The following is a 23,894-nucleotide window of genomic DNA, read 5'->3' as shown; positions in this document are numbered from 1 at the left end:
CATTGCAAGGTGCTGACTAACGTGTATGGCCACCACTGCCCTCTGCTCAAGTGTGTGTGATTATGATGCCCAGTAGTGGGTGCCTCCAGAAAATATGAGCCATAACACTACTACAGCAGCCAGACAGTCTCCTTTAGCTCATGTGGTACTGACATATGTTGCTAGAGCCAAAGGTTTGCAGTTCTAGTCCCACTTCTGTTTGTGTGAAGCTTAACTACTGAACCTGGTGTTTGCAGTCATTGATTTGGAGCAGCATTTAACCACTTGGATACATATAGCCTGCAAGCAATCCACCAGCAATGAACATATAGATACAAGAGAAAGGGCCACATGAGCTTCTCCCACCCCCCTGCAAATTGATTCTCCCCCCGATGGTGTAGCCTGATCTTAGATTATATATTAATTATATTGATTACTTAAGAATCTCCAACCATCACTTTGAGGGTTGACAGGTTCTTGCCCCAAGATCAGGCCCAGTATTATTTCCTCACCTCACTAATGTTGGAGTGTCTTTTTCCTATAGGTTAGTATATCAATGCTCTCAACTTATTATATACGTCAGTTCGTTACCATGGCCCTTTTGTGGTGAGGTATCACATTTGTTATTTCTCTCCTAACTGGTTATTTCAGTCTTTCCAAGTTCTAAGTTGTGCTGTACCTGTTACATTTAAAAGGGTCTGAACTTAGGAAAGCCCCTATGCCAACCTGCTTTAATGCATCCTCTCTGTTAAAGGTCGCAATCATACATGGACCTTATGCTTTAGCTCCATTTATCTGGTAAAAGGTCCCAGACATATGTATGCTAACTTTGCCTTAGCTCACCATACAGGATGTGGCTTGTGGGTCCCTTGTGTTACAGCCAAAATATACCCTAATATAAACCTATTATGATCAAACAAATAATCAAACCTATAAGAAAATAAGAAACTTATAAGAAAAGGTTTGTGTGTGTGTGTATATATATAGAGAGAGAGAGAGAGAGAGAGAGAGAGGCAAGCAAGCAGGCTAGCCTTAAATGTATCTCATGTACCTGTTATGTACGTCAGTTTGTTGCCAGAAGACTTCTGTGGTTGAATTATTTACCTGTAGTCAGAACTTCCACTTAAACTCTATTTTCAGCTCCCCAAATATTAGGGGGGTTTTCCATTGGGCTGTTTATCTGTTCAAAGGTCATAGGTCTCAACCCTCATGCTAACTTGCTGAAGCTAATGTCTTACAGGACACAGGCCTGTAGGTTTCTAGCTTTGCTGCTGAATATAATGCAAAGCAGAATATAATGCAATGCAGAAGATATAATGAAGGCAAGCTAGCCCACTGGGCTACATGGACAAGTATGAAATGCTGTTTCTTACCCGAGAGGGAACTTCACATTCAATCCTCACTGAGTTGCTGGTGTTGGTGTTCATTGGACAAGGGTGAGATCCAAACAACACCTGGCTTATCCCATCAAAACCAGTCCCTCGGAGGATCACTGAGCACCCTCCTACAAAACAAAACCAATGATTTCATTGTACGTGCAACGTACAGAAAGTGTTTTAAAATGCATAAACTCCAATAAGGAGCATTTCCTACTGTTTAAAGCATGAGCAGATGGGTCAGAAGATCAGGGTTCTACTCCCAACTTTGCCATTGGCTTTCTGTTGGCCAAGTTACTTAATCTTTTGTGCTTCAGTTTCTCATCCCTCTAGTCTACTATTTGGACTGTTGCCCATGACAAAAACATGTTTTCATGCCCGACTTGGTTAGCCTGGCAAGGCCTGTACTGTGATCTCAGCCCAGGAAAGATCCCTGACCCCAGTGTGAAACAAGTGACTAAACCGAAGCACCAGGAATAAAAATGAGCCTTATGCAGCAGGTGCCCTCACAGCTCAAATATCTGCTGTGAAATAGGCTGAGGCACATGTCCATGACACACAGTCTAGAAAAGGAGACACAGCAGGGTTTGAACTACAGCAGCGTGCGAGGAAGAAAGTCACAAGAGGGCTAGATGCTGTGAGCTACTGATAGACCTTAGCTCTCATATAAGCCAATGAGAGTTGGAGGTCTTCAGCATTGCTCAGGATGACACTCAAAGCAAGAGACAGACTTTAGCTTGTCTTTACAGGATATTCAGTTCCTATCCCAATACCCAGGATCCAGACTCTGGTCTTTCAGTCGACCAGAAGTTTCAGACACCTAGAAGTGAAAGGGCAAAGTTGAAGCAAACCCTGGGTTAACTGCACGGCATCCCAGTCTTTGCTTTGTTCTTTGATGCAGCTCACAGACAAATTGATACAGATCAAAAAACCACAGCTGTTCACTCTAGCTAGGAACCTAAGATATTAGAACCTGATTACTCTGAAATTACATCATAACTGGCAGTGTGGAAGACTAGTGGTAAAGAGCTCTTGTAACAGCAATGTGTGAGTGCTATCACAGCAGCACATCCCACAGTACTCTTCATCTGTAGAGCTCAAAGCGCTTCACAACTAGGAAGGATGTTTTGGGGGGTTAAGGCCCTGGATAGGGATGTGGGAAATCTGGGTCCAGTTCCCATCTCTGCCACATACTCCCTGTTTGACCTTGGGCAAGTCATTCCATCTCTCCGCCTGAATCCCCTGTCTGTAAAATGGGGATAGTACTACTGCATTTCCCCTACCCTGTGCCTGTCTCCGGCAAGCTCTTTAGAGCAGGAATTGTCTTACCATGCGTATATACAGCACCTAGCACAGTGGGGTCCTGCTCTCACTTGGGGCCTCTTGGTGATGTGATATATGCAAATAATGAACAACAGTAAAAATCAGTGGAGTGGTACTAGATTACTCCAGCAATGATTTGGGCCAGAACATAGGATGATTGACACATTTTGCCTCTACATTTTTTTCCAGACACTACTTTATTAAAGTCCTTCGCAGGTGGCAAGGAGCTTATCTATGGACAATAACTCCATTTTCTCCCTGTTTTACAAACACGCCCACTCTTTCCTGAAATTCATTTTAACACACAATGTATACTAACTTTTGGAACTCACTGCCAAAAAGTATAAATGAAGTCAAGAGCTTAGAATTCAAACAAAGAGTAACATGTTTGTATGAATAATGAGATCATCCTTAGTTACATGAGATAGGATAAAAAAATTAGAATGGATATAAACCCGCACGTTTCATGGTATGACTAATAGTGATCAGGAAGAAACTTCTTCTATGGGAAGGCTACGCCGTAACTATCTATTACAAGGTTTCTTGCACCTTCTCTTGAAGCATGTGCCACTGGCCACTGTTGAAGACATACCAGCCTAAATAAACCACTGGATTAATACATTTTAAGGCTGGAAGGGATTATTAAAATCATCTAGTCTGATCTATTAACAAAGGCCAAGTCATTTCTATAGTAAGACCATAACTTGTTCGAGCTGGAGTATATCTTTAGAAAGACATTTACTGTTGACCAAGAATGTAAGTGATGTACCAATCTGACCCAATAAAGTAATTTCTACATTCTGCGCCTTGACATGATCTTCCTTCATGGAAGGTATGTTGAATGGAACACGACTTTGACCCCATTTATGTTGATGCTATTTTCACACAAGGAATCACTGCTGAGTGATACAAGATGCTCTGTAGCCTCTACCTCTAGAAGGCTAAGTCTCCTGTGTTCACAACAGTGGAACACAACTCAAAATTTAAGCCAGGTCTCGCCTGTGGTGACTGCGGGATAAACAGCTCCAAATCAAGTGTACACTATTCATGTATACTTTATATCCATTAATGCACATAAGTTTCGATATCTGCACTGATATCCATATGCAAAATCACGTGTGCATACTTTATGAGAGAATTGGAGAGGCATTTTAATGGAAGAAATTAAAAACACAGATGGAAGCTGTAATTCTTTCCAATTACAAATGTTCAAAGCCTGTGTAATGTAGGATAACAATATACTTGCTTTTCTTTTTAATGAGTGAAAGATCGTTGCAATCAGGAAAGGAGTTGGATTACGGGGGATGTAGCGAGGGGGAAAAAACAACGCCAAAGCATTGCACCTGCCTCTTTTTTAATGATCTACAGCAGCAATTCCCAACCTTTCCCCATACCAGGACCCCATCCATGTAAGAACAGAACCATCTGGGGCCCCCACTCCATTTCTGCCCCACTCACTCCATCCTCCCACCGCCCCGTCGCTCGCTCTCCCCCACCCACACTCACTATCACCGGGCTGGGGAAGGGGGTTGGCGTTCGGGATGGGGTGCGAGCTCTGGGCTGGGGCCGAGGGGTTGGCAGTGTGGGAAGGGCTCTGCGCTGAGCCTAGGGCAGAAGGTTGAGGTGCAGGAGAGGATGAGGGGTGCAAGCTCTAGGAGGGAGTTTGGGTGCAGGAGGGAGCTCTGGGCTGGGGCAGGGTGTTGGAGTGCAGGAGGGGGTATAGGGCGCTGGCTCTGGTTTCATGGTGTCAGGGCTGGGGCTTGGGGTGCAAGAGGGGGTATGGGTGCTGGGAGGGTGTCAGGGCTGGGGCTTGGGGTGCAGGAGGGGTTATGGGTGCTGGATCTGGGAGGGGGCTGGGGTGATGACTCTGGGAGGGGGCTCAGGGATGAGAGTTGGGATGCAGTCAGGACCGGCTCTAGGCACCAGCAAACCAAGCACATGCTTGGGGCGGCACAATTCCAGGGGCGGCATTACAGGAGGGTTTTTTTTTGCTTCAACAGTTGCGCTCTCGGAGGTTTTGTTCGTTCGTTTGTTTTTGTTTTTGTTTTTTTTTGCTTGAGGTGGCAAAAAACCTAGAGCCGGCCCTGGATGCAGCACTTACCTCCGGCGGCTCCTGGTTGGCGGTGGGCATAGCGAGGCTAAGGCAGACTCCCTGTCTACCCTGGACCCACACTGCTCCCAGAAGGGGCTAACATGCCCCTGCAGCCCCTGTGGGGGTGGGGGACACGTGGCCCCACGCACTGCCCCTCTCTGCAAGCACCGCCCACGCAGCACTCCCGGCCAATGGGAGCTGCGGGGGCAGTGCTTGCAGGCAGGAGCAGCACACAGAGGTAGACCCCTGCCCCCCCTCCCCCAGGGCTGCGCTGGCTGCTTCTGGGAGTGGCGTGGGACCAGGGTAGGCAGGGAGTCTGCCTTAGCTCCAGCCAAACTGTGCCGCCAGAGATGGTGATCGATGGGTTGGTGACCACTGCTCTAGCTCAACCACAAGTTAGGGGCTTGATGCAGGAATCACCTGGTGGAATTCTCTGGCCTGTGTTATGCCGGAGGTCAGACTAGATCATCATAATGGTTCCTTCTGGACTTAAACTCTATGGATAACTTGGGAATGTTTCTTTTTCAGAAAGAGGAGATAGTGCCCTCCTTTTTCCTCTTATATTGTAAAGGTGAGAGGGAAAATATGGGTTTGGGTTTTGCTTTTTGAGGTTTTCTCACTACATTTTGTAGCTAGCCAGAGACACACTTTCCATTTGGTCACTCAAAGGACAGAGTGTAGTGATTTATTGCACTTTGCAGGCAGCTTTCAAAATGACATGAGAAAATTAGCCATGAAACTCTCACTGTTATCCAGAGCTGTAGCATACACCCATACCCATCTGCACTGCAAGACAGGAGAGGTAGCACCCCCAGTGAAGAGATAGAGCCAGCTGCCACTCTTCCTGAGAAACACTGCCCCTAGCCTAGTCACTCCCATGTCGGGAGGAGAGCAGAGCCGCTAAAGCCCCATACACAAATGTTGAAAAACCACCCTATCGAAAGCAATAATGCTAAAGGCAGATATTCAGGTGAGAGCTTCTACTGAATTCAGACATACCAATCTCTGAAGCCGTCGGAGCTTCAATAGCTTCCAGCCTCGGCTTAACTCTCAGGTAGATGCCCTGTCCTTTGCTGGCATTGCGAGCAAACCCATAAGGTCTCACCAGTAATGTAACATGGTACAGTCCCATTGGTAACACGTTCATCCAGCAAACTACAGCCGTTTGATTTGAAGTCATGACTTGGCAGGTTGTTTGGTTCACCTCTATCTGCAGTGCTTGGCTGTCCTCAGTAAAGCCAGACCCTGTGATATAAACTCTGGTGTGGAGCCCATCAGCTGGAAGGATAAAACGTAAAACAAAACTACAAATCTGTTGCTATGTAATGACACCCAAATTTGCTTCCCAAGAACAACGAAGCTGCTTAGGCTAACTGTGCTTAAGCATTTACTGCAGTCTCATCACCCTAGTTGTATGAGTGCCTAGCAAAACTTATCATCATCACAATATAAAAAACCATTTCCCTCTGCTCCTCCCGAGCCTGTCAGCATTCACCTATTGTCTCTTCTCTTGTACTTGTATTGTCATCTCATATGGTGCCTAGCCTACGATGGTTCATAGACACTACCACACTACAAACAACAAGAACAGAGGTCTTCTACATTTACCATTTTCCTCCCTCTCAAGTCTAGATCTTCCTCTGGTCTCCTTGATTTAAAAATTGCTAGTGGTGGAGAATCCACCACAATCCTTGATAAATTATTCCAGTAATTGGTTAATTACTCTCACTGTTAAAAATTTATGCCTTATTTCTGGTCTCAATTTGTTTAGCTGCAACTGCTAACCATTGGCTCGTGTTGAACCTTTCTCTGCTAGATTGAAGAGCCAGTTATGAAATAGCTGTTCCCCATGTAAGTACCAATAGACTGCAATCAAGTCACCCCTTAACCTTCTCTTTGATAAGCTAAATAGATTGAGCTCTTTGAGTCTCTCTCTTTAAGGCGGGGTGGCCAACCTGAGCCGGAGAAGGAGCCAGAATTTACCAGTGTACATTGCCAAAGAGCCACAGTAAGACGTCAGCAGCGCCCCATCAGCTCCGCCACTCCCGCTCCCAACACCTCCCACCCACCGGCAGCCTGCCGACTGGCACCTTCTCCTCCTTCACCACACCTCCCGATCAGCTGTTTCGTGGCATGCAGGAGGCGGTGGGGAAAGAAGGGAGGCTACTGCAGGCTCAGGGAAGGGGGCAGGCCTGTTGCAGAGCCAGGAGTTGAGCAGTGAGCACCCCCTGGCACATTGGAAAGTTGGCACTTGTAGCTCCAGAGTCGGTGCCTATACAAGGAGCCGCATATTAACCTCTGAAGAGCCACATGTGGCTCTGGAGCCACAGGTTGGCCACCCCTGCTATAAGGCAGGTTTTCTAATCCTTTAATCATTCTCGTGGCTCTTCTCTGAACCCTCTCCAATTTGTCAACATCCTTCTTGAATTGTGGGCCCCAGAACTGGATCCAGTATTAAAGCAGTGGGTGCACCCATGCCATAGACAAAGGTAAAAATAACCTCTCTACTGCTACTCGAAATTCCCATTTATGCATCCCAGATCAGATTAGTTCTTTTGGCCACTGGGAGCTCACGTTCAGTTGATTCTCCACCCCTACCTACAAATCTTTCTCAGAGTCACTGTTTCCCATGACAGAGTCCCCCATTCTGTATGTATGACCTACATTTTTCATTCCTATAGGTACACATTTAGTCATACTAAAACTCAGATTCTTTACTTGTGCCCAGTTTATAAAATGATTCAATTTGCTCTGAATCAGTGACGTGTCCTCTTCATTATTTACCACTACCCCCAATTTTTGTCATCTGTAAGCTTTATCACAGTGATTTTATGTTATTTTCACAGTCATCGTTAAAAATATTACATAAGAACATAAGAACAGCCGTACCGGGTCAGACCAAAGGTCCATCTAGCCCGGTATCCTGTCTACCAACAGTGGCCAATGCCAGGTGACCCAGAGAGAGTGAACCTAACAGGTAATGATCAAGTGATCTCTCTCCTGCCATCCATCTCCACCCTCTGACAAACAGAGGCTAGGGACACCATTCCTTACCTGTCCTGGCTAATAGCTATTTATGGACTTAACCACCATGAATTTATCCAGTTCTCTTTTAAACACTGTTATAGTCCTAGCCTTCACAACCTCCTCAGGTAAGGAGTTCCACAGATTGACTGTGCGCTGCGTGAAGAAGAACTTCCTTTTATTTGTTTTAAACCTGCTGCCTATTAATTTCATTTGGTGACCCCTAGTTCTTGTATTATGGGAATAAGTAAATAACTTTTCCTTATCCACTTTCTCCACATCACTCATGATTTTACATACCTCTATCATATCCCCCCCCTTATTCTCCTCTTTTCCAAGCTGAAGAGTCCTAGCCTCTTTAAAAAACCTAGGGCCAAGAACTGACCCTGCGAGATCTCAGTGTAAACAGACTCGATGATGATTCCCTGTTTACTGTTACATTTTGAGACCTATCAGTTAGCCAGTTTTTAATTCATTTATTGTGCACCGTGTTACTTTCATATCGTTTACGTTTTTTAATAAGCATGTGGTGTGGTACCAAGTCAAACACCATAATAGAAATCTAAGACTCTTATGTCACATAGTGCAAAGGGAGTGTGGAAGGCTCCTGCTCAAGTCTACAAATTACTCAAAGACCATTCTGCTGGTAAAACACCCTGTGCAGTTTATTTACAATATTGTTTCCACCACCCTTAAACTCTATAGTGTTACACCTACAGTCCTGGGGAGCCCTCAACTCCTGAGAGAAGCAGGGGAGAGTACTCTCACTCTCTCTCTGCTTCCTCTGATACATTTTCCCACTTCCTTCCTGTGCTTTTTGTATCATCTGATTAATGGCTTAATTGTTAGCATCTTAGTTCTCCTCAGCCTATCAATTAGGCACAGCTCTTCTTAATGTGGTCTGCTCTGGAGTAATTAATTAGAGCTGCAGTGACCAGAGTACTGGCCCAGCTGCTGTGGCTCAGCACTCTGTCACAGGGAGCAACAATCTGAATGGCAGCACTGTAAACAATCTTTGCAAAGCTGTACACAATTCCAAAAGCTGTAAGGGATACAGTTAAAAGAGATGGATCCAAACTACAAAATTCAGATCTGAACACAGATTCCAACACACCAAGTTCATGCATCCCCCCCCCCTCCCCATAACTAGGGCTTTCTTTTAGCCCATTGTAGAAATAGGGGCCAGATGCAAAATTCAAATCCAGAACTGGGTACAGATTCCAAACTTTCCTAAGTTCCAGGGTGTTCGGACCCAAGAAATTTGGCTTGAGCCCATCTCTAATGTCAGAGAGGCCCTTTTGACAGCTCAGTCATCCCACGAAGTGCAAATACCATTACCTAGTGAATAGTCCACGTGGCTGACTAACGGGGTTGCTTCCTGAGAATACTGAAAGGAACATGAACCAGAGCAGTTAGCTGGGACATCATTCACCACCACCACCACCTGAAGAAATGGAGAAGAATGTTATTCCAAAAGAGGGAAGGGGACCCAGGTTGTTAACAGAGCTCTACAAAATGCTGATGATTAAACCCAGAATCATGCAAAACTTGCCTAGTTTCATTTCAAATTTGGCCCAAGTTTATTGCAAAGTTTTCTAGGGTTCACTGTAGGCAAGCCAGGGCCTATACTTATAACCTCTCTAGGTGCCTGTTGGATCATTTCTCATTTTTGACTGATATTCACAGCTCCTCCCAGCTCCAATCCTACCAGCTGATTGAATGCTCTGATTTACCCTACAGTCATCTCCTTCCCCATGTGAGAGCCAGTATAAACTGCTGTTACACTCTGAAAAGTACCTTGTGGGGTCCCCTATTTATAATAAATTCCAGATCAAGTCTGATCATAGAATCATAGAAGATCAGGGTTGGAAGGGACCTCAGGAGGTCACCTACTCCAACCCCCTGCTCAAAGCAGGACCAATCCCCAACTAAATCATCCCAGCCACGGCTTTGTCAAGCCTGACCTTAAAAACCTCTGAGGAAGGAGATTCCACCACCTCCTTAGGTAACCCATTCCAGTGCTTCACCACCCTCCTTGTGAAAAAGTTTTTCCTAATATCCAACCTAAACCTCCCGCACTGCAACATGAGACCATGATCAGCTTACAGATCCCAAAGCTCCATTTGGGATTTGAAAGCCAAGTTGTGATCTTGCTGCCTCTAGCAGTACTTCACCTCCCATGAAAAAGTGTCTCCATTCTGAACTAGACTGGTGAAGCACGAAGTGCAACGGCACCCGCCTCCTTCTCCCACCACCCTGCTGGTCTCCTGGGGCTAACAGGAAGGAAACACCTGGACTGTGCTGATAGCAAAAGTAAATTGTGTCAAAGACATACAGGATGCAGCTAAGAACTGGCATGTGCTACTTCTACAGGCCCTTTTTTTTTTAACACTATAACCACACTTTAAAATCAGAGGGGAGTTTGGGTATTTGCTATCAGTATCAAGCCTAGACAGTGCTTCAAATGAACAACAAACCTGAGTGAGAAAATTTCTCCCATGTATAAGAAAACCATAATGTTCTGTCTATCTCGCTAGGTATATCCATGGCCTCAAGCACTGCAGCATCCAAAAGCCTCACAAGCTTTAATGTGTTTATTCCTACAATGCTCCTGTGAGGGAGGGGATTGCTATTGTCCCTGTTTTACAGATGGGGAACAGAGGCATTGTGAGACTAAGTGACTTGAGCAAGATCACACAGGAAGTTTCTTGAAGAGCAGGGGACTGAACATGGGTCTCTAAAGTCCAGGCTAGGACCCCACTGTGACACTCTTACCTTGGGGGAACACCCTGCACCCCATGTTCATCCTTATAATACAATTGTGTGGTATCCAATGCAAAATTTGTCATGTCGGGTGTCTTCGGCAGGCTCACGATGCACTAAGCATTGTTGTTATAGTAACGTTATAAGTTGTAATTTCATGTATATAGTTATGAGGCTGAAAATGTGTCCTTATGGCTTAAAAAAAGCCCAGGCAAAACTCTGCAGGAACAGAGGGGCGGTTCACACCTCATCAGGGCATGTACGGGACAAACCCAGCCCAGCCTCATAGGAACAAAGGACACTGGCCTAGACAGCAACAAAGGATCTGTTGGACTCTTGAGTGAGTCACCCCCCTTCCCTTGGTTAGTTTGGGACTACGATGAGGTAATGCTCACCTGACTCTAAGGGGGGAGAGGGGGGGCAAAGCCAAGAGGGAAGAAAGGACATGATAAAAGGGAGAGATGTTTGCCATGCTCTCTCTCTTCCACCTCCATCTACAGACACCACCACGAAGTGCCTAAAGCGCTGATCAAGAAGAGAGCCTGGCTGAAGGCCAACCAGCCAGCCTGTGGTGAGAAGCATCTAAGTTTGTAAGGGCACTGAAAGTGTTAAGATCAGCTCAGAATGCGTTTTGCTTTTATTTCATTTGACCAAATCTGACTTCTTGTGCTTTGACTTGTAATCACTTAAAAATCTATCTTTTGTAGTTAATAAATTTGTTTGTTTATTCTACCTAAAGCAGTGCATTTTGGTTTGAGGCGTGTCAGAGACTCCCCGTGGGATAACAAGCCTGGTTCATATCAATTTCTTTGTTAAATTGACGAACTCATATAAGCTTGCAGCGTCCAGCGGGCATAACTGGACACTGGAAGACAAAGATTCCTAGGTTTGTGTCTGAGACCAGAGATATCAGCTAGTTGCATAATCCAAGCAGCAGCTGGCCAAAAGTTTTCATTCACGTAGCAGTTTACATGCTAGAAGCTGTGTGTGAATAGCCCAGGAGTGGAGGTTCTCACGGCAGAGCAGGGTAAAGTTGGCTCCCAGAGTTGAGGATTGGAGTGACCTAGCAGATCACCAGTCCAGATAACACCAGGAGAACATCACACCCACTCACTGGGTCATCCTTCCTCATACCCTGCTAAATAATGGCCCAAAAACTGCAGTTTAATATAGTGTTGCTACAGTGTTTGGAAGTTATCACTATAGAACCCAGTATCAGTTTGGTTTAACGGCACAGTCATAGATATATGATTAGCTCTAAGCCCCTGCCTCACAAGGAAAAATCCCCCTCCCTTACTCATGGTTAGTAGTATCTTAATCTGTACTGAGTCTCATTGATTTAAATGCCTTTCTCATGGAGTGCAGCACTGTTCAGCAAGTGTAGGGGGGCCAGATCTGTCTGTCAGACAGCAAGTCACAATGAGTCTATGGGAACTGTGATCAGTTGGTGACCTACCTGCGTGCGGTTATTGGCCGTAGCTAGCATGTCCCCAAATATCGGTCCAATAAATACGCCGCCATCATAAACCACACGAGCTGCAATGGTTGGGTTAAGTCCTGTGAGGTTTTCAGCAGAGACCTAGCACGGCGTGAAAGAATGAAGAATCAATTTTTCTCAGCTTTATAAAAACGTTTTCTCTTATACACATTGTGTATCATTTCATAAGCAACTCGAACTCACGTAGCTAAGGTTTACTCTAAGGGCTACAATGAACGAATGGGAACGTTCTCTGTATCTGCTTCTATGGCCCCATTGGCACAACATCCAAGCCCCTCACCATCTTAGTGTATGCATCCCACAACACAACGTTGCAATCTCCATTGTACAGGTGGGAAAGAGGCAAAAAGATTAAGAAACATGGTTTAAGGTCATGAAGGGAGTTTGCCCTGAAGCACAGAACTGAACTCAGTTTTTCCATCTCCCAGGCCTTTGTCTTCAGCACCAGACCACCCTGCCTCCCTAGCTATGGCTTTACATTGGCAAAGAAACGTACACAGGATTCCCTAGATAGCAATGCTCCATCTCAGTCCAATATGCTGCCTCTGACAGGGGGCAATGCCACGTCCTTCAGAGGTTGGTGTAAAAGCCCATTAATGCACCTAGTCCCTGTCCAAACTGAGACTAGGACCATGCTAGCTACTACCTCGTTTGAGCAGGACTTGGACAGAGGCAACACATAATTCTTGATGGGGGGGGCATGATTTAAAGGTTCTGGAGTGGCACGTGACCGCCCCACATGTCACCTCTGGGCCCTTTCCCAGTTCCCCCCGTGCCTCCCACGCCCACTCCAGCCAGCACCATGTTGCTTCCACACCCCTCACAGCTCCTTCCCACTTCTCCCATTGCCTCCCTGCTGCAGCCATGGCGCAGGCCGGAGCAGGGTCCGGACACCTACTACAGCACCATTGGTAACTGCACCTGAGGAAGGGACAGGACTCAGCAGGCTTCCCCGGGTCCCCTCTGGCAGAGCTGTGCTGCCAACCTAGTCTCCCTTCCCTGCTCCGGGCGCCTCCTAGCAGGGCTCAGTGGGAGCGCTAGGCGCTGGTGCCTTTCCCAGGCATCTACCCCTCAGCCATGCTCTCCCCGACGCCCACCCTGGGAGAAATCTTGGGGGGCATGTCACTCCTCATGCCCCCCTGCACGTCACCTCTATCGGGGAGGGTTTCTCTGACCAGCATGAACAGGGACTTTTGTCTGAGAATCAGGTAATAAAACCCTGGTGGGTTACTCCATAGTATAATTCTCAGAGACAAAAACCCTATCCACCTTGGTCAGAGAACCTGCTAGAAGTCTGCTAGCAGCAACTATGTTTTAACAGGACTGGCTAGCACAGGTCCAATCCCCATGTCAACGGGGCCTTCTTGTGCAATTCTGTAGCACACAGGGGGGTTACTTCCTGCCCTCAGGCTTATGTCAAAGCATGAGGGTTGGTGGCTTTATATTTTATCTCTTTGACTATAACTGCTGTTCCGTTTCTTAATCATCTAACCATTCTAGAACTGACTGAGTTCTGGCTCTCAATAATAGCCTTTGTCAGGCACTTTGCTGGAGTCTTTTTGAGAGATCTAGGTGAATAAAACCTTTGTGGAAATGAATCCTGTCAACACAGACATACTGGCTGGCAGATTTAAGGGTGCTGCAACAATTGTGGGGGATAGCTCAGTGGTTTGCACATTGGCCTGCTAAACCCAGGGTTGTGAGTTCAATCCATAAGGGGGCCATTAGAGATCTGGGTCAAAAAAAAATAGTTGGAGATTGGTCCTGTTTTGAGCAGGGGGTTGGACTAGATGACCTCCTGAGGTCTCTTCCAACCCTGTTATTCTATGAATTGCATTAAAAGAAAAGATCATCATACATCAATAACAATGGGCAAGTCACCAGCCATGGAGTTCCAGGTCAGTGTCCACACGTTTTGGTAACAAGTGCTCACGTCCTTGGTCACAGTGAAATCACTGGCATTGAAGTACTGGCCTGTGGCGTTATCTGAGTTGCTTTGCAGGAGCTCACGGAGGTGATGGGAGGAGACATGCACCGGGACACCTGGGAAGTTCATTATAAAACAAGGATATCAACAGCTATGCAGCCACAGGTCCACCTGGACCAAACCTGGGAGGGTATAACAGCGAGGGGTGCACTACATACACATACATAGGATCTAATGCTTTAGAGAGGTATCACTGTCCTATAACATACCTTAGTGTGAAAAAACCCTCTGAGGGTCTGAGCTAAACCCCATAGAAGTCAGTGGGTGTCTCTCCATTCTCCTCAGTTGGGTTTTGGATCAGTACCTGAAGCTGTCATCCAAAAATATCCCTCCCTGCTTTGCGGGGGCAGATAAATGTGAAGAACTAGCAGCTGCCCCCCAAGGGGGACAGTCTGACAGCCCTGCCTTTGCAGGAATGTTTCCAGGGGTGACGTCCCGGCTCCCAGAAAAGGAAAGTTTCACCCTCCCTTTACCTGATATCACTGTATTGGGGAGCAGGATCCGGAAAGTCCCGCCAATGGGTGGGGATGCAGCTTGCAGCCTCTGAACTGTCAGGCTGACATTTGCACCTTCCGTGGACACAGCCAGGTGATCCTCTTCTGAGCCCTCCGAGGGCAAAGCTCCCCTGCTGGAGAGAATTGAACCATCTGAGTGAGCAGCTCCAGTGCACGATGCTCAACTCCACTCCAGTGCAATCAGCAGGAGTGGGAGATTGCAAGCAAAATTCAGCTGATTGCAATATCTTGAACCAGCTACTATTCTCCATACAGAGCTAGGCAGAACAGTGTGACGTGCCCGTGAAATGAACCAGAAAGCTCCTCACAAAGGCTGGCCAAATAGCTTTTGTGCCTGTCCCAGTCTGAGTCTGCTGAACTGAACCTCAGCATTTCAACACTTGGCACTGCGATACGGCAGCATTTTCAAAGTGATGTAACGTCTGCACTCCAGGAGCCCATCCTCAGAGTTTCAGTAATACTTTGTCAAACTCTTTGGGCTATTGAACTTCGAACAGTAACACATTAAGGCTCCCAATAACCTTTCTGTATTATCATTCCCAATGTGGGACAATGGGCACAGAGAGGGGATGTGACTTACCTGCGGTCATACAAGAAAGCTATAGAAGAACTAGGAACAGACAACCCAGGTCCCCCAACTCTTGTCTATCTTAGGTACTTATCCAACTCCCATCACCATAGTATCCCAGGAATTGACAAACTTAAACATTTTTATCCTCAGAAGACCCCTGATGAGGTAGATTAGGGCCACTATCCCCATTTACTGATGGGAACGAAGAGTCTGCCCTGGTGCTGGAGATGTAATTTCCAGCTCAGGTAGACATACACACACTAGCTTCGATCAAGCTAACATGCTAAAAATAGCAGCATGGCCACAGTGGCACAGGTTGTAGGATAGGGTGGCTGCCCTGAGTACAATCCCACCCTCAACCCTCTACATCTGCTCAGGCACTTTGGGGGCTACACTGCTATTTTTAGCACGCTGGCTCTGTCTGAGTTAGCACAAGTACATTTATCCTACCTGGAATTACACCTTCAGCTTGACTGTGGGCATATCCTAATTGACTTCCTTAATGTCTTGACAAACTCTTTGGTGAGGATGGGACTTGACTGCATGCCTTTCACGTCCCAGGCTAGTGCTCTACCTAACAGGCCCACCCCCAGCCCTAAGTTTTAACCACAAGGCCATCATCCTGCTTAGTTTTAGCCAATGTTTGTACAGTGCTTTGAGATTCTCCTGGTGGGAGGGGTTACAGAAGAGCAAAGCAATGTCAGACACTTTCACAAAAATGATCTCCAAACAAGGCAGCCGACTGCGATCCAGATGTGCTTTGAAAAGTAACACGGTGCCTTATCATGGTAACTGTTGTTCTTCGAGATGGCTGCCTGCAAGGAACCATGCTGCGAGTGATGTGTATGCACCCCATGGAGTTTAAATCAGCAGCATCCTTTAGAAGCGTTTAAAGACTGAGGCAGGGAACACTCAAAGCCCTGACAGACACTACTATTCCAAGCTTACACAGTCATAGTACGTGCATCATCTGCAGCAAGGGACAATGGAGGTGATGCTTAAAGAACAATGTTTTTATGCTTCACAGTTATAATCTTGTCTTCTTCTTAGTAGTAGTAGTATTATGGTAGAACTTAGAAGCCCTAGTCCTGGACCTGGACTCCATTGTGCTAGGCACTGTACAAATAGAACAAAAGGACAATCTGTGATCCAAAGATAAACACGTTTGCTATGCCAAAGGGATAAAGAAAAGAGGTTGGAGTGATATTTATTCAAGTAGCTTTCACAAATGTGCTCAACATTTCTATGCATCTAATGATGGCAAGGACGAGTTATCTGTATTGCTTACAGTATAGACTGATTGGCCTGCAACTTTAAGATTGTTTTCAAAAATTCACTTTAAGTGCGGTTGGGGAAAAACAAATGTCCTTGATGGCACAAGAGTGTCACCATGTGGTGACTTGTATGAATATCAGCTATATAATTCCCTAATTAAACACTTTTATTCTAATTCCTAGCTTTTAAGGCCAGAAGGGACCATTAGATCAGTGGCTCTCAATCTTTCCAGACTACTGTACCCCTTTCAGGAGTCTGATTTGTCTTGCGCACCCCCAAGTTTCACCTCACTTAAAAATGACTTGCTTACAAAATCAGACACAAAATACAAAAGTGTCACAGCCCACGGTTACTGACAAATTGCTTATGTTCTCTTTTTTACCGTATACTTATAAAATTAGTCAATTGGAATACAAATATTGTCCTTACATTTCAGTGTATAGCACATAGAGCAGTATAAATAAGTCACTGCATGAAATTTTAGTTTGTACTGACTTCGCTAGTGCTTTTTATGTAGCCTGTTGTAAAACTAGGCAAATATCCAGATGAGTTGAGTACACCCTGGAATACCTATGGGTACCCCCAGGGGTACACATACCCCTGGTTGACAACCACTTCATTAGATTATCTAGCCTGACCTCCTGTACAACACAGGCCAAAGAATTTCCCCCAGTTGCCCTTGTATTGAGCCCAATAACTTGTGTTTGGCTAAAGTCCATCTTCCAGAAGGGTATCCAGTCTAGATATGAAGACATCAAGACTGGAGAATCTACCACCTTCCTTCATAGTTTATGCCAATGGTTAGCAACCCTCACAGTTAAAATTGCGTGTTAGCTCAAATTTGAATTTGTCTGACTTTATCTTCCAAGCATTGGTTCCTGTAATGCCTTTCTCCACTAGATTAAAGAATTCTTTCCTACTCCCATAGAGTCTCCCTGTGTCAGTACTTAGACACTAATCAAGTCACCTCTTAATCTTCTTTTTGACAAATAAATCGATTGAGCTCTTTAAGTGTCTCATTGTAAGATATTTTCTCAGTTCTCGAATCATTTTTGTAGCTCTTCTCTGCCCCCTTTCCAGTTTTTTAACAAGCTTTTTAAAAATGTTGACACCAGAAATGGACACCAGTATTCCACCATACAGCTTGCATACAGAAGTAAAATCCCCTCCCTGGTGCCTATCCACTACTCCCCTGTTTATATATTTTTTAAAAAAACCCACAGAATTCAGACAAAGCTGAATTTATCCACTCAGCTTTGTCCATGCCACATAGCTATGGAACGTCTCTTTCTCTCTGTAAAGTGAGAGTGTAAGGCAGGGGTTCTCAAACTGGGGGTCAGAACCCCTCAGGGGGTCACGAGGTTATTACATGGGGGGTCACGAGCTGTCAGCCTCCACCCCAAACCCCGCTTTGCCTCCAGCATTTAGAATGGTTTTAAATATATTAAAAAGTGTTTTACTTTATAAGGTCACACTCAGAGGCTTGCTATGTGAAAGGGGTTACCAGTACAAAAATTTGAGAACCACTGATGTAAGGGGAGATCTACTTACAAGTGACATCACATCTATGCTGTACCTATCTACCACGCTAGGAAGCTTGGCGGGTTTTACATTGCAGACAGGGCTGTACTGTGTTTTAACCATGTTACCAAATCACCTGAGAGCCTTGAACTTTGAAGGACTGTAACAGGAACTACTTACACTGAGCAGATAAGGTCTTGGGAGTCCCCCTTAAAATATAAACTGGATTGTTTCCGTTTCTCTATTTTTTCCTCCTTGCTGACTTAGGTTGCATTTCTTTAAAATCCACGAGTCTGATTTTTCAGAGGTGCTGAACCCATGCAGCTGCAATAGCTTTCAGTAAGAGTTGTAGGTGCTCCTTTCTTTGTCTGTCTGTGATCTAAGTAGACAAAACTCTTTGGGGCAGAGACGTATGTGTGTGTATAGCACCTACCACAATGGGACCCTGATCTCAGCCGGGGCCCATGGCTGCTACTGGAAATACAAATAATAATAATAATAATAAGCTGATTCATAATCACACACAGAGTGCCAGCCTTAAAAAATAACACTAAACAAATAAATAAAAACAGCCCCTCCCTATGAGCTGTGAAAACGAACTGCACTGCTACATAGGACACCAGGGTGAACTGGACCTGGGAGGTCATGGAGGAGTTCTTTGTTGTGTACGTAGGGTGGGATGGGGTGGAGTGTGTTTGGCTGGTTTTTAAGAGAATGAGCCCAAATCATAAAATCCAAATCTAAACTCCCTCAAGTTCCAGGCTGTTCAGACTCTGTGCTCCAGTTCAGCATGGAGATAAACCAGGCACAGCATTGCAATCTAGAACCAAATTCTCCCAAAGTTTGGGATTAGAAATTCAGGACTTTTTTTTTTAATCTAAAAGCTTATAGTTCTCTCTGTTCTATTTAGTCCAGGGCCCTGCCTTACTGTTAACAAGTTGGGATTTCTGGCGACATGTGCCTCTGTCTGGTCCCCTTCAAGAATGGCTTAGGCAAGATGAGACCTTCTAGCAGAGGGTCTGATGAAAAATTAACAAAAGCAGAAACATCAAGCACTTGAGAGTGAAAGAATAAGAATTCCTAGGAACAGCAACACAGGAATTGCCAGACTGGGTCATACCCGAGTTTCATCTAGTCCAGCATCCTGGCTCTGGCAGCGGCCAGCACCAGCTGCTCCAGAGGAAGGTATGAGAATCTGTACTAGGCACATGCAGGATAACCTGCCTCCAATTCCTACCTCAGTGACAGAAGAGGGAGATTGCTGCCACAGCCAGCCACCAGAAAGGACACATTGTAGGTTGGGGGAGACCCCAACACAGACACTTCTTGGATAACATTTCCACCTGGACGAGCTGGTCTGGGACCCCTTTGAAAAACTGAAAGGAAAATATTATTATTCATTAGAGAGAGTCACTGTTTTTTTATTTCAAAACTTCAAAGTCGTTTCCGTTTCAGAATTGGAAACGGACCCACTTGTTGGTGTTTCTTCAATATTTCTCATGACGTTGGCAACTTTTTATGAAAAAATGTCAGTGAATTGTTTCATTTACTGAAAACCAGGTGTTTTCAGGGAGCTAAAAAGGGTCAACCACCATTTTTGATACAGTAGAACCTCAGAGTTACAAACACCTTGGGAATGGAGGTTGTTCCTAACTCTGAAATGTTTGTAACTCTGAACAAAACATTAGGGTTGTTATTTCAAAAGTTTACAACTGAATATTGACTTAATACAGCTTTGAAACTTTACGGTGGAGAAGAAAAATGCTGCTTTCCCTTTATTTTATTAATAGCTTTACATTTAACACTGTACTGCACTGTATTTGCTTTTTTATTTATTTATTTTTTCCTCTCTGCTGCTGCCTGATTGCGTATTTCTGGTTCCAAATGAGGCGTGTGCTTAACTGGTCAGTTTGTAGCCCTGGTGTTCACAACTCTGAGGTTCTACTCTAGACATTTTCAATGAAAACAAAATAAATTTAAGTTGATGTTTTTTCAAGAAACTTTGTGTTCAGAAAAATGCAGGGCGGTTTTTTTTCTTTGTATTTTTTGAATGAAAAAACACTCTCTCAAAAGCCAGCTCATTTTTTGATATTTTGTAGGGAAGGTAGTGCCTAGAACAACATCAACAAAGAGAAAGGGATTAAATTACCAGCTATGTTTCTATCCGAGACGATAATTTCATCAAGGTAAAACCAGCTAGATGTCTCCTCCTCTCTCTCAGGGATCAGCATATCGATCTGATGCACAAACACCGGTGAGTTGGCTTCAAGGTCCCGGAGGGATTCAGAGCCGTTCACACAGCACCTCCAGAGATCAGCACATGTGAACTTCCAGCTGAAAGGCATTCAGAGCACATTTCACTAATAGCCAGCTTAAGGGATAGGTGAGCTAGGCAGCGGCCTAAGTCTTATACCCAAGTGGGTGCTAATATGATGGCCACCATCTTGGCTGACACACTCAGAATTGAATCAGGGACCTCCAGAGCTATAAGCATGAGTTGCTACAGCATGAGTTAAAGCATCATGGCTTCCCCAGTGCAGGGTTTCAACAGCCTTGTCTTCTCTGTGGATCAATACAGAGCGGGACCTGTTACGCACACTCACCAATGGGTTACACAAAGACTGGGCCTCCTCATGTTCAAATTGTTTTAAACAATACTAAAAATATCTGGGCCTGTTTGGCATGCAGCAGGGAGATCTCAAGCTCCTCCCGTATGCCCAGAGCGCTTTAATTCTAGAATTCCAAGCCTCTGCAACACAGAGAGCTGCATTATCACTCACTCAAGGGCTATACCTAGTAAATCATGGATTTCCAAAAATAAATGCAACACCACAGCCATGCTATTTGCTCACACCTCTCTGCCTTGAGAAACAGAAACCGATTGTTGCTTAACTTGACTAAAAACCTCTTGTTAATCAGCTTTTCTCTTACCCTGCAGATAGACTGAGAAAGAGTGGCCCACAGCTGCATTTCATGGCAAATGTATCTTCACTTGTCATGCTACATGTCACTTGCCCATGCCTTAAACCTTCATGCCAGCTGTTGCAATCCCCACCACCACCTTGGAAGCACTGTTGCAACTATGCAAAGGATCCTGAGGGGTAGTGGGTGTATAGCAGATGTCAAATGCTCTTAATGCGTATGGCAATATTAACCTAGGGCCAGTCCTCTCAGCTAGTGCAAAAAGGAAATCTGGGTAAGAATCTTGTCTCTACTAAACACAAAGAGGATATATTAAATTAACAGCCAGGTTCAACCCTTAACCATTAGAAAAGCTAACAAGCACAACAGAATGTGTCATGCCAAAGTAGACCACTTGTCAACCTAGGGCAATATCCTATCTCCAAGAACGACCAATGAAATAACTTTAGACTAAATACGGGTGAGCATTACATCCAAGAAATATCCTTGCTGAGTTCCTGGAAAGGACTTTTGTTTGCCCCAACATAAAGACAGACCCCTGGAGAACACATCCCTGGCCTGGCACAGGATATAGGGCATGCTGAGATAGGACACTTGGCAATAATCAGTCAGCTCCAACGCAGACCTCCAGCCAGGTTGGATATGCCCACAGTGGCTAGCCCTGTATAACTCAGCATTAACGTAGTGCATTGACTCCAACAATCCAATCATCCAGGACAGAGTGGTGGGTTAAGGTGGAGTAGCAGCAGCATGCATTCTAAATACTTTGTTGAACTCAGGGATGCAGGAAAGTATGGAGGGAAATAGCTTAATAAGCATCAAAAATAATTAGACATACCTAAGAATGGCATCTGCAGGTACCTTTGTTAGGATAAAATCACAAGGGCTACCACTCCTATGTGTGTTTCCAGGAATACACTGGCTAACAGATGGGGGTGAAGAAGAAATGCCATAAGTTCCTAACTATGTCTGAGATTAAGTGTTGTGCAGCCACTACTCGGAGTCTTTCCCGTTACAGCAACTGGCTTGTGGCATTCGTTGTCAAGGCACCAAGAGGATGTCTACTCTGCAATGAAACACCCGCGGCTGGCCTTTGCTTGGGCTCACAGGGCTGGGGGGTCACAGGACTGTTTAACATCAGTGTAGACGTTCAGGGTCAGGTCTGGGACCCTCTCTCCTGGCAGGGTCCCAACGCTCCAGCACGAGCCCAGAGTTCTCCACTGTAGTTAAATAGCCCCACAGCCCGAGCCCCGCAAGCCCAAGCCGGCTGACGTGGGCCAGCCATGCGTTTTTAACTGTAGTGTAGACACACCCCTAGAGGCCTTCAGGGAGGGGTATTATTACGATTACTGTGGCCACGTGTAACGTACTGATTAAATGGCCTGTGACTGGCCAGTCTCCAGTGGTAGTCCCATGAGGAAGATAAAAGCTTTGCTACTCCGCGTGGCTGTTCTCTATTTCAAGGGGTAACGGCCTTGGAGGGGACAGTGCTGAGTTCTATTGCCAGTGCTCGGTGTGTGTGGTTTTGCTGATGAACACAACAGGCCAGGTGTTCAGACGGATTAAACATGCATAGCTCTAGTGACTTCCATGGGGCTATGAAATTTTACACCAGCTGAGGTGCCGCCCCTATGCGGGCATGTCTACAGCACACAGGTTTGTTCTCCTAGTGCGGAGGAAGCCATTTGCTGACACTATACCACATGTATCCTTGTATTGGGTACCTTTCTGGGCTGGTCTCATTCAGACTCCACAAGCAAGAAAGATTCTTCTTCATTGTATTTAGAAAGGAGTTGATATAGGACACCGAAACATAAAGGGTATCGCTCACATAACCTTTATATGCAAAGCACACCTGAGAAAGGGGAAGGAAAACAATACATTATTGCTGAAGAAAGTTTATATTATGGTCCAAATCCAGCCCACACAGTTGAGGTCTGTTTCTTGACGTATGTGAAATGAGTTGCTGCTTTTAATCCGATTTCTCGTGAAAAGAAGTTTACGCTGTAATGCCCACTACCTTGACTGATAGTAATTGGCACTGCTGCTGGCATCTCCAACATAAAAAAAGGCTAAAATGGGGATTTAGAATGAATTGTCCCTTCCCACTCCACAGAAGCCATCATCATCATAATACAACCTCCCAGCTTTTATATAGCATTCTACCAAGGAGGGCAGCATCATTATCCCCATTGTACAGATGGGGAAAATGAGGCACAGAGAAGTAAGTTGCCCAAGGTCATCCAGCAGGCTAGTGGCAGAGGTAGGAATAGAACCCTGGTCTGCTGAGTCTCATCCCAAGGCTTTATCTAGTATGGTACTGAGAGGGGAGAGAACACCGGACTGGGGATCAAATGACCTGAATTCTATTCCCAGCTCTACCACTGCCTCCTTATGTGACCTTGTGCAAGTCACTTAAACTCTTTGTGCCCTAATCTGTATAGAGAGGATGATGCTTACCTATCTTTATAACCGTACTATGAGTTCTATGGGTGCAATCACAACAAGTCTTAAGCATTACATTGGTAGAGGCAGCCTCTCTAGGCAGGCTTGCAGCACATTAATGAACTAGAATGGAGTAGCTTGGACTGGCACTGACCATGGCACATCCTCTGGGTATCTCCAGAACACATCAATTTCCAGGGCTGTCAATCTATCACCTTTAATAAGCAATAGAGGTTATGGATAAATAAGGTTTGCTTCTTCATGGCCCAGGAATATATACCTAAGACACAATCTTGCATGGGTTTGGGGAGAAAGGCAGATGGCCTCAATTTCCTAATATGTCTTGTCCATCTCTAATGTTATTACGTTATTTGGTTCTCGGTACTTTCCACCATGTTTTGCCCTACTCAGGGAGGCTACTTACATGTGTGTACTCAGTGAGGTTGTATCTTGGTAAGGTTGATGGAGACATTTTTACAAGATGTTTTGGCCTGTGAATACTGAACCTTCCACAAAAGGGTTCTGTCCAGCTGGCAACATGTCCCTCAGTGGCAGGGTCTCTCTGGCCTGACAGTGGTAAAAATGAAAGAGGTTAGATGTTTG

At 45.3% G+C, this 23,894-nt stretch overlaps 1 protein-coding gene across 1 annotated transcript in view; it reads right to left on the bottom strand.

The window, feature by feature from the left end:
• PKHD1 (PKHD1 ciliary IPT domain containing fibrocystin/polyductin) overlaps nucleotides 1–23,894 on the bottom strand; it is a 367,689-nt gene that overhangs the window by 298,681 nt on the left and 45,114 nt on the right. The window contains exons 19-28 of the mRNA XM_045008841.1: nucleotides 23,716–23,858; nucleotides 22,571–22,701; nucleotides 20,074–20,258; nucleotides 19,162–19,300; nucleotides 14,516–14,667; nucleotides 13,914–14,098; nucleotides 12,014–12,136; nucleotides 9,133–9,238; nucleotides 5,770–6,048; nucleotides 1,353–1,483 (exon numbers count right to left, since the gene is read on the bottom strand). Of these exons, the coding sequence (XP_044864776.1) occupies nucleotides 1,353–1,483; nucleotides 5,770–6,048; nucleotides 9,133–9,238; nucleotides 12,014–12,136; nucleotides 13,914–14,098; nucleotides 14,516–14,667; nucleotides 19,162–19,300; nucleotides 20,074–20,258; nucleotides 22,571–22,701; nucleotides 23,716–23,858 (1,574 nt within the window). The remainder of the gene's footprint in view (nucleotides 1–1,352; nucleotides 1,484–5,769; nucleotides 6,049–9,132; nucleotides 9,239–12,013; nucleotides 12,137–13,913; nucleotides 14,099–14,515; nucleotides 14,668–19,161; nucleotides 19,301–20,073; nucleotides 20,259–22,570; nucleotides 22,702–23,715; nucleotides 23,859–23,894) is intronic.

This window comes from Mauremys mutica, chromosome 3 (assembly GCF_020497125.1).
Source record: "Mauremys mutica isolate MM-2020 ecotype Southern chromosome 3, ASM2049712v1, whole genome shotgun sequence".
Lineage (NCBI taxonomy): Eukaryota > Metazoa > Chordata > Testudines > Geoemydidae > Mauremys > Mauremys mutica.
The sequence above is the reverse complement of the archived record's forward strand: the minus strand, read 5'-3'. Positions and strand labels throughout refer to the sequence as shown.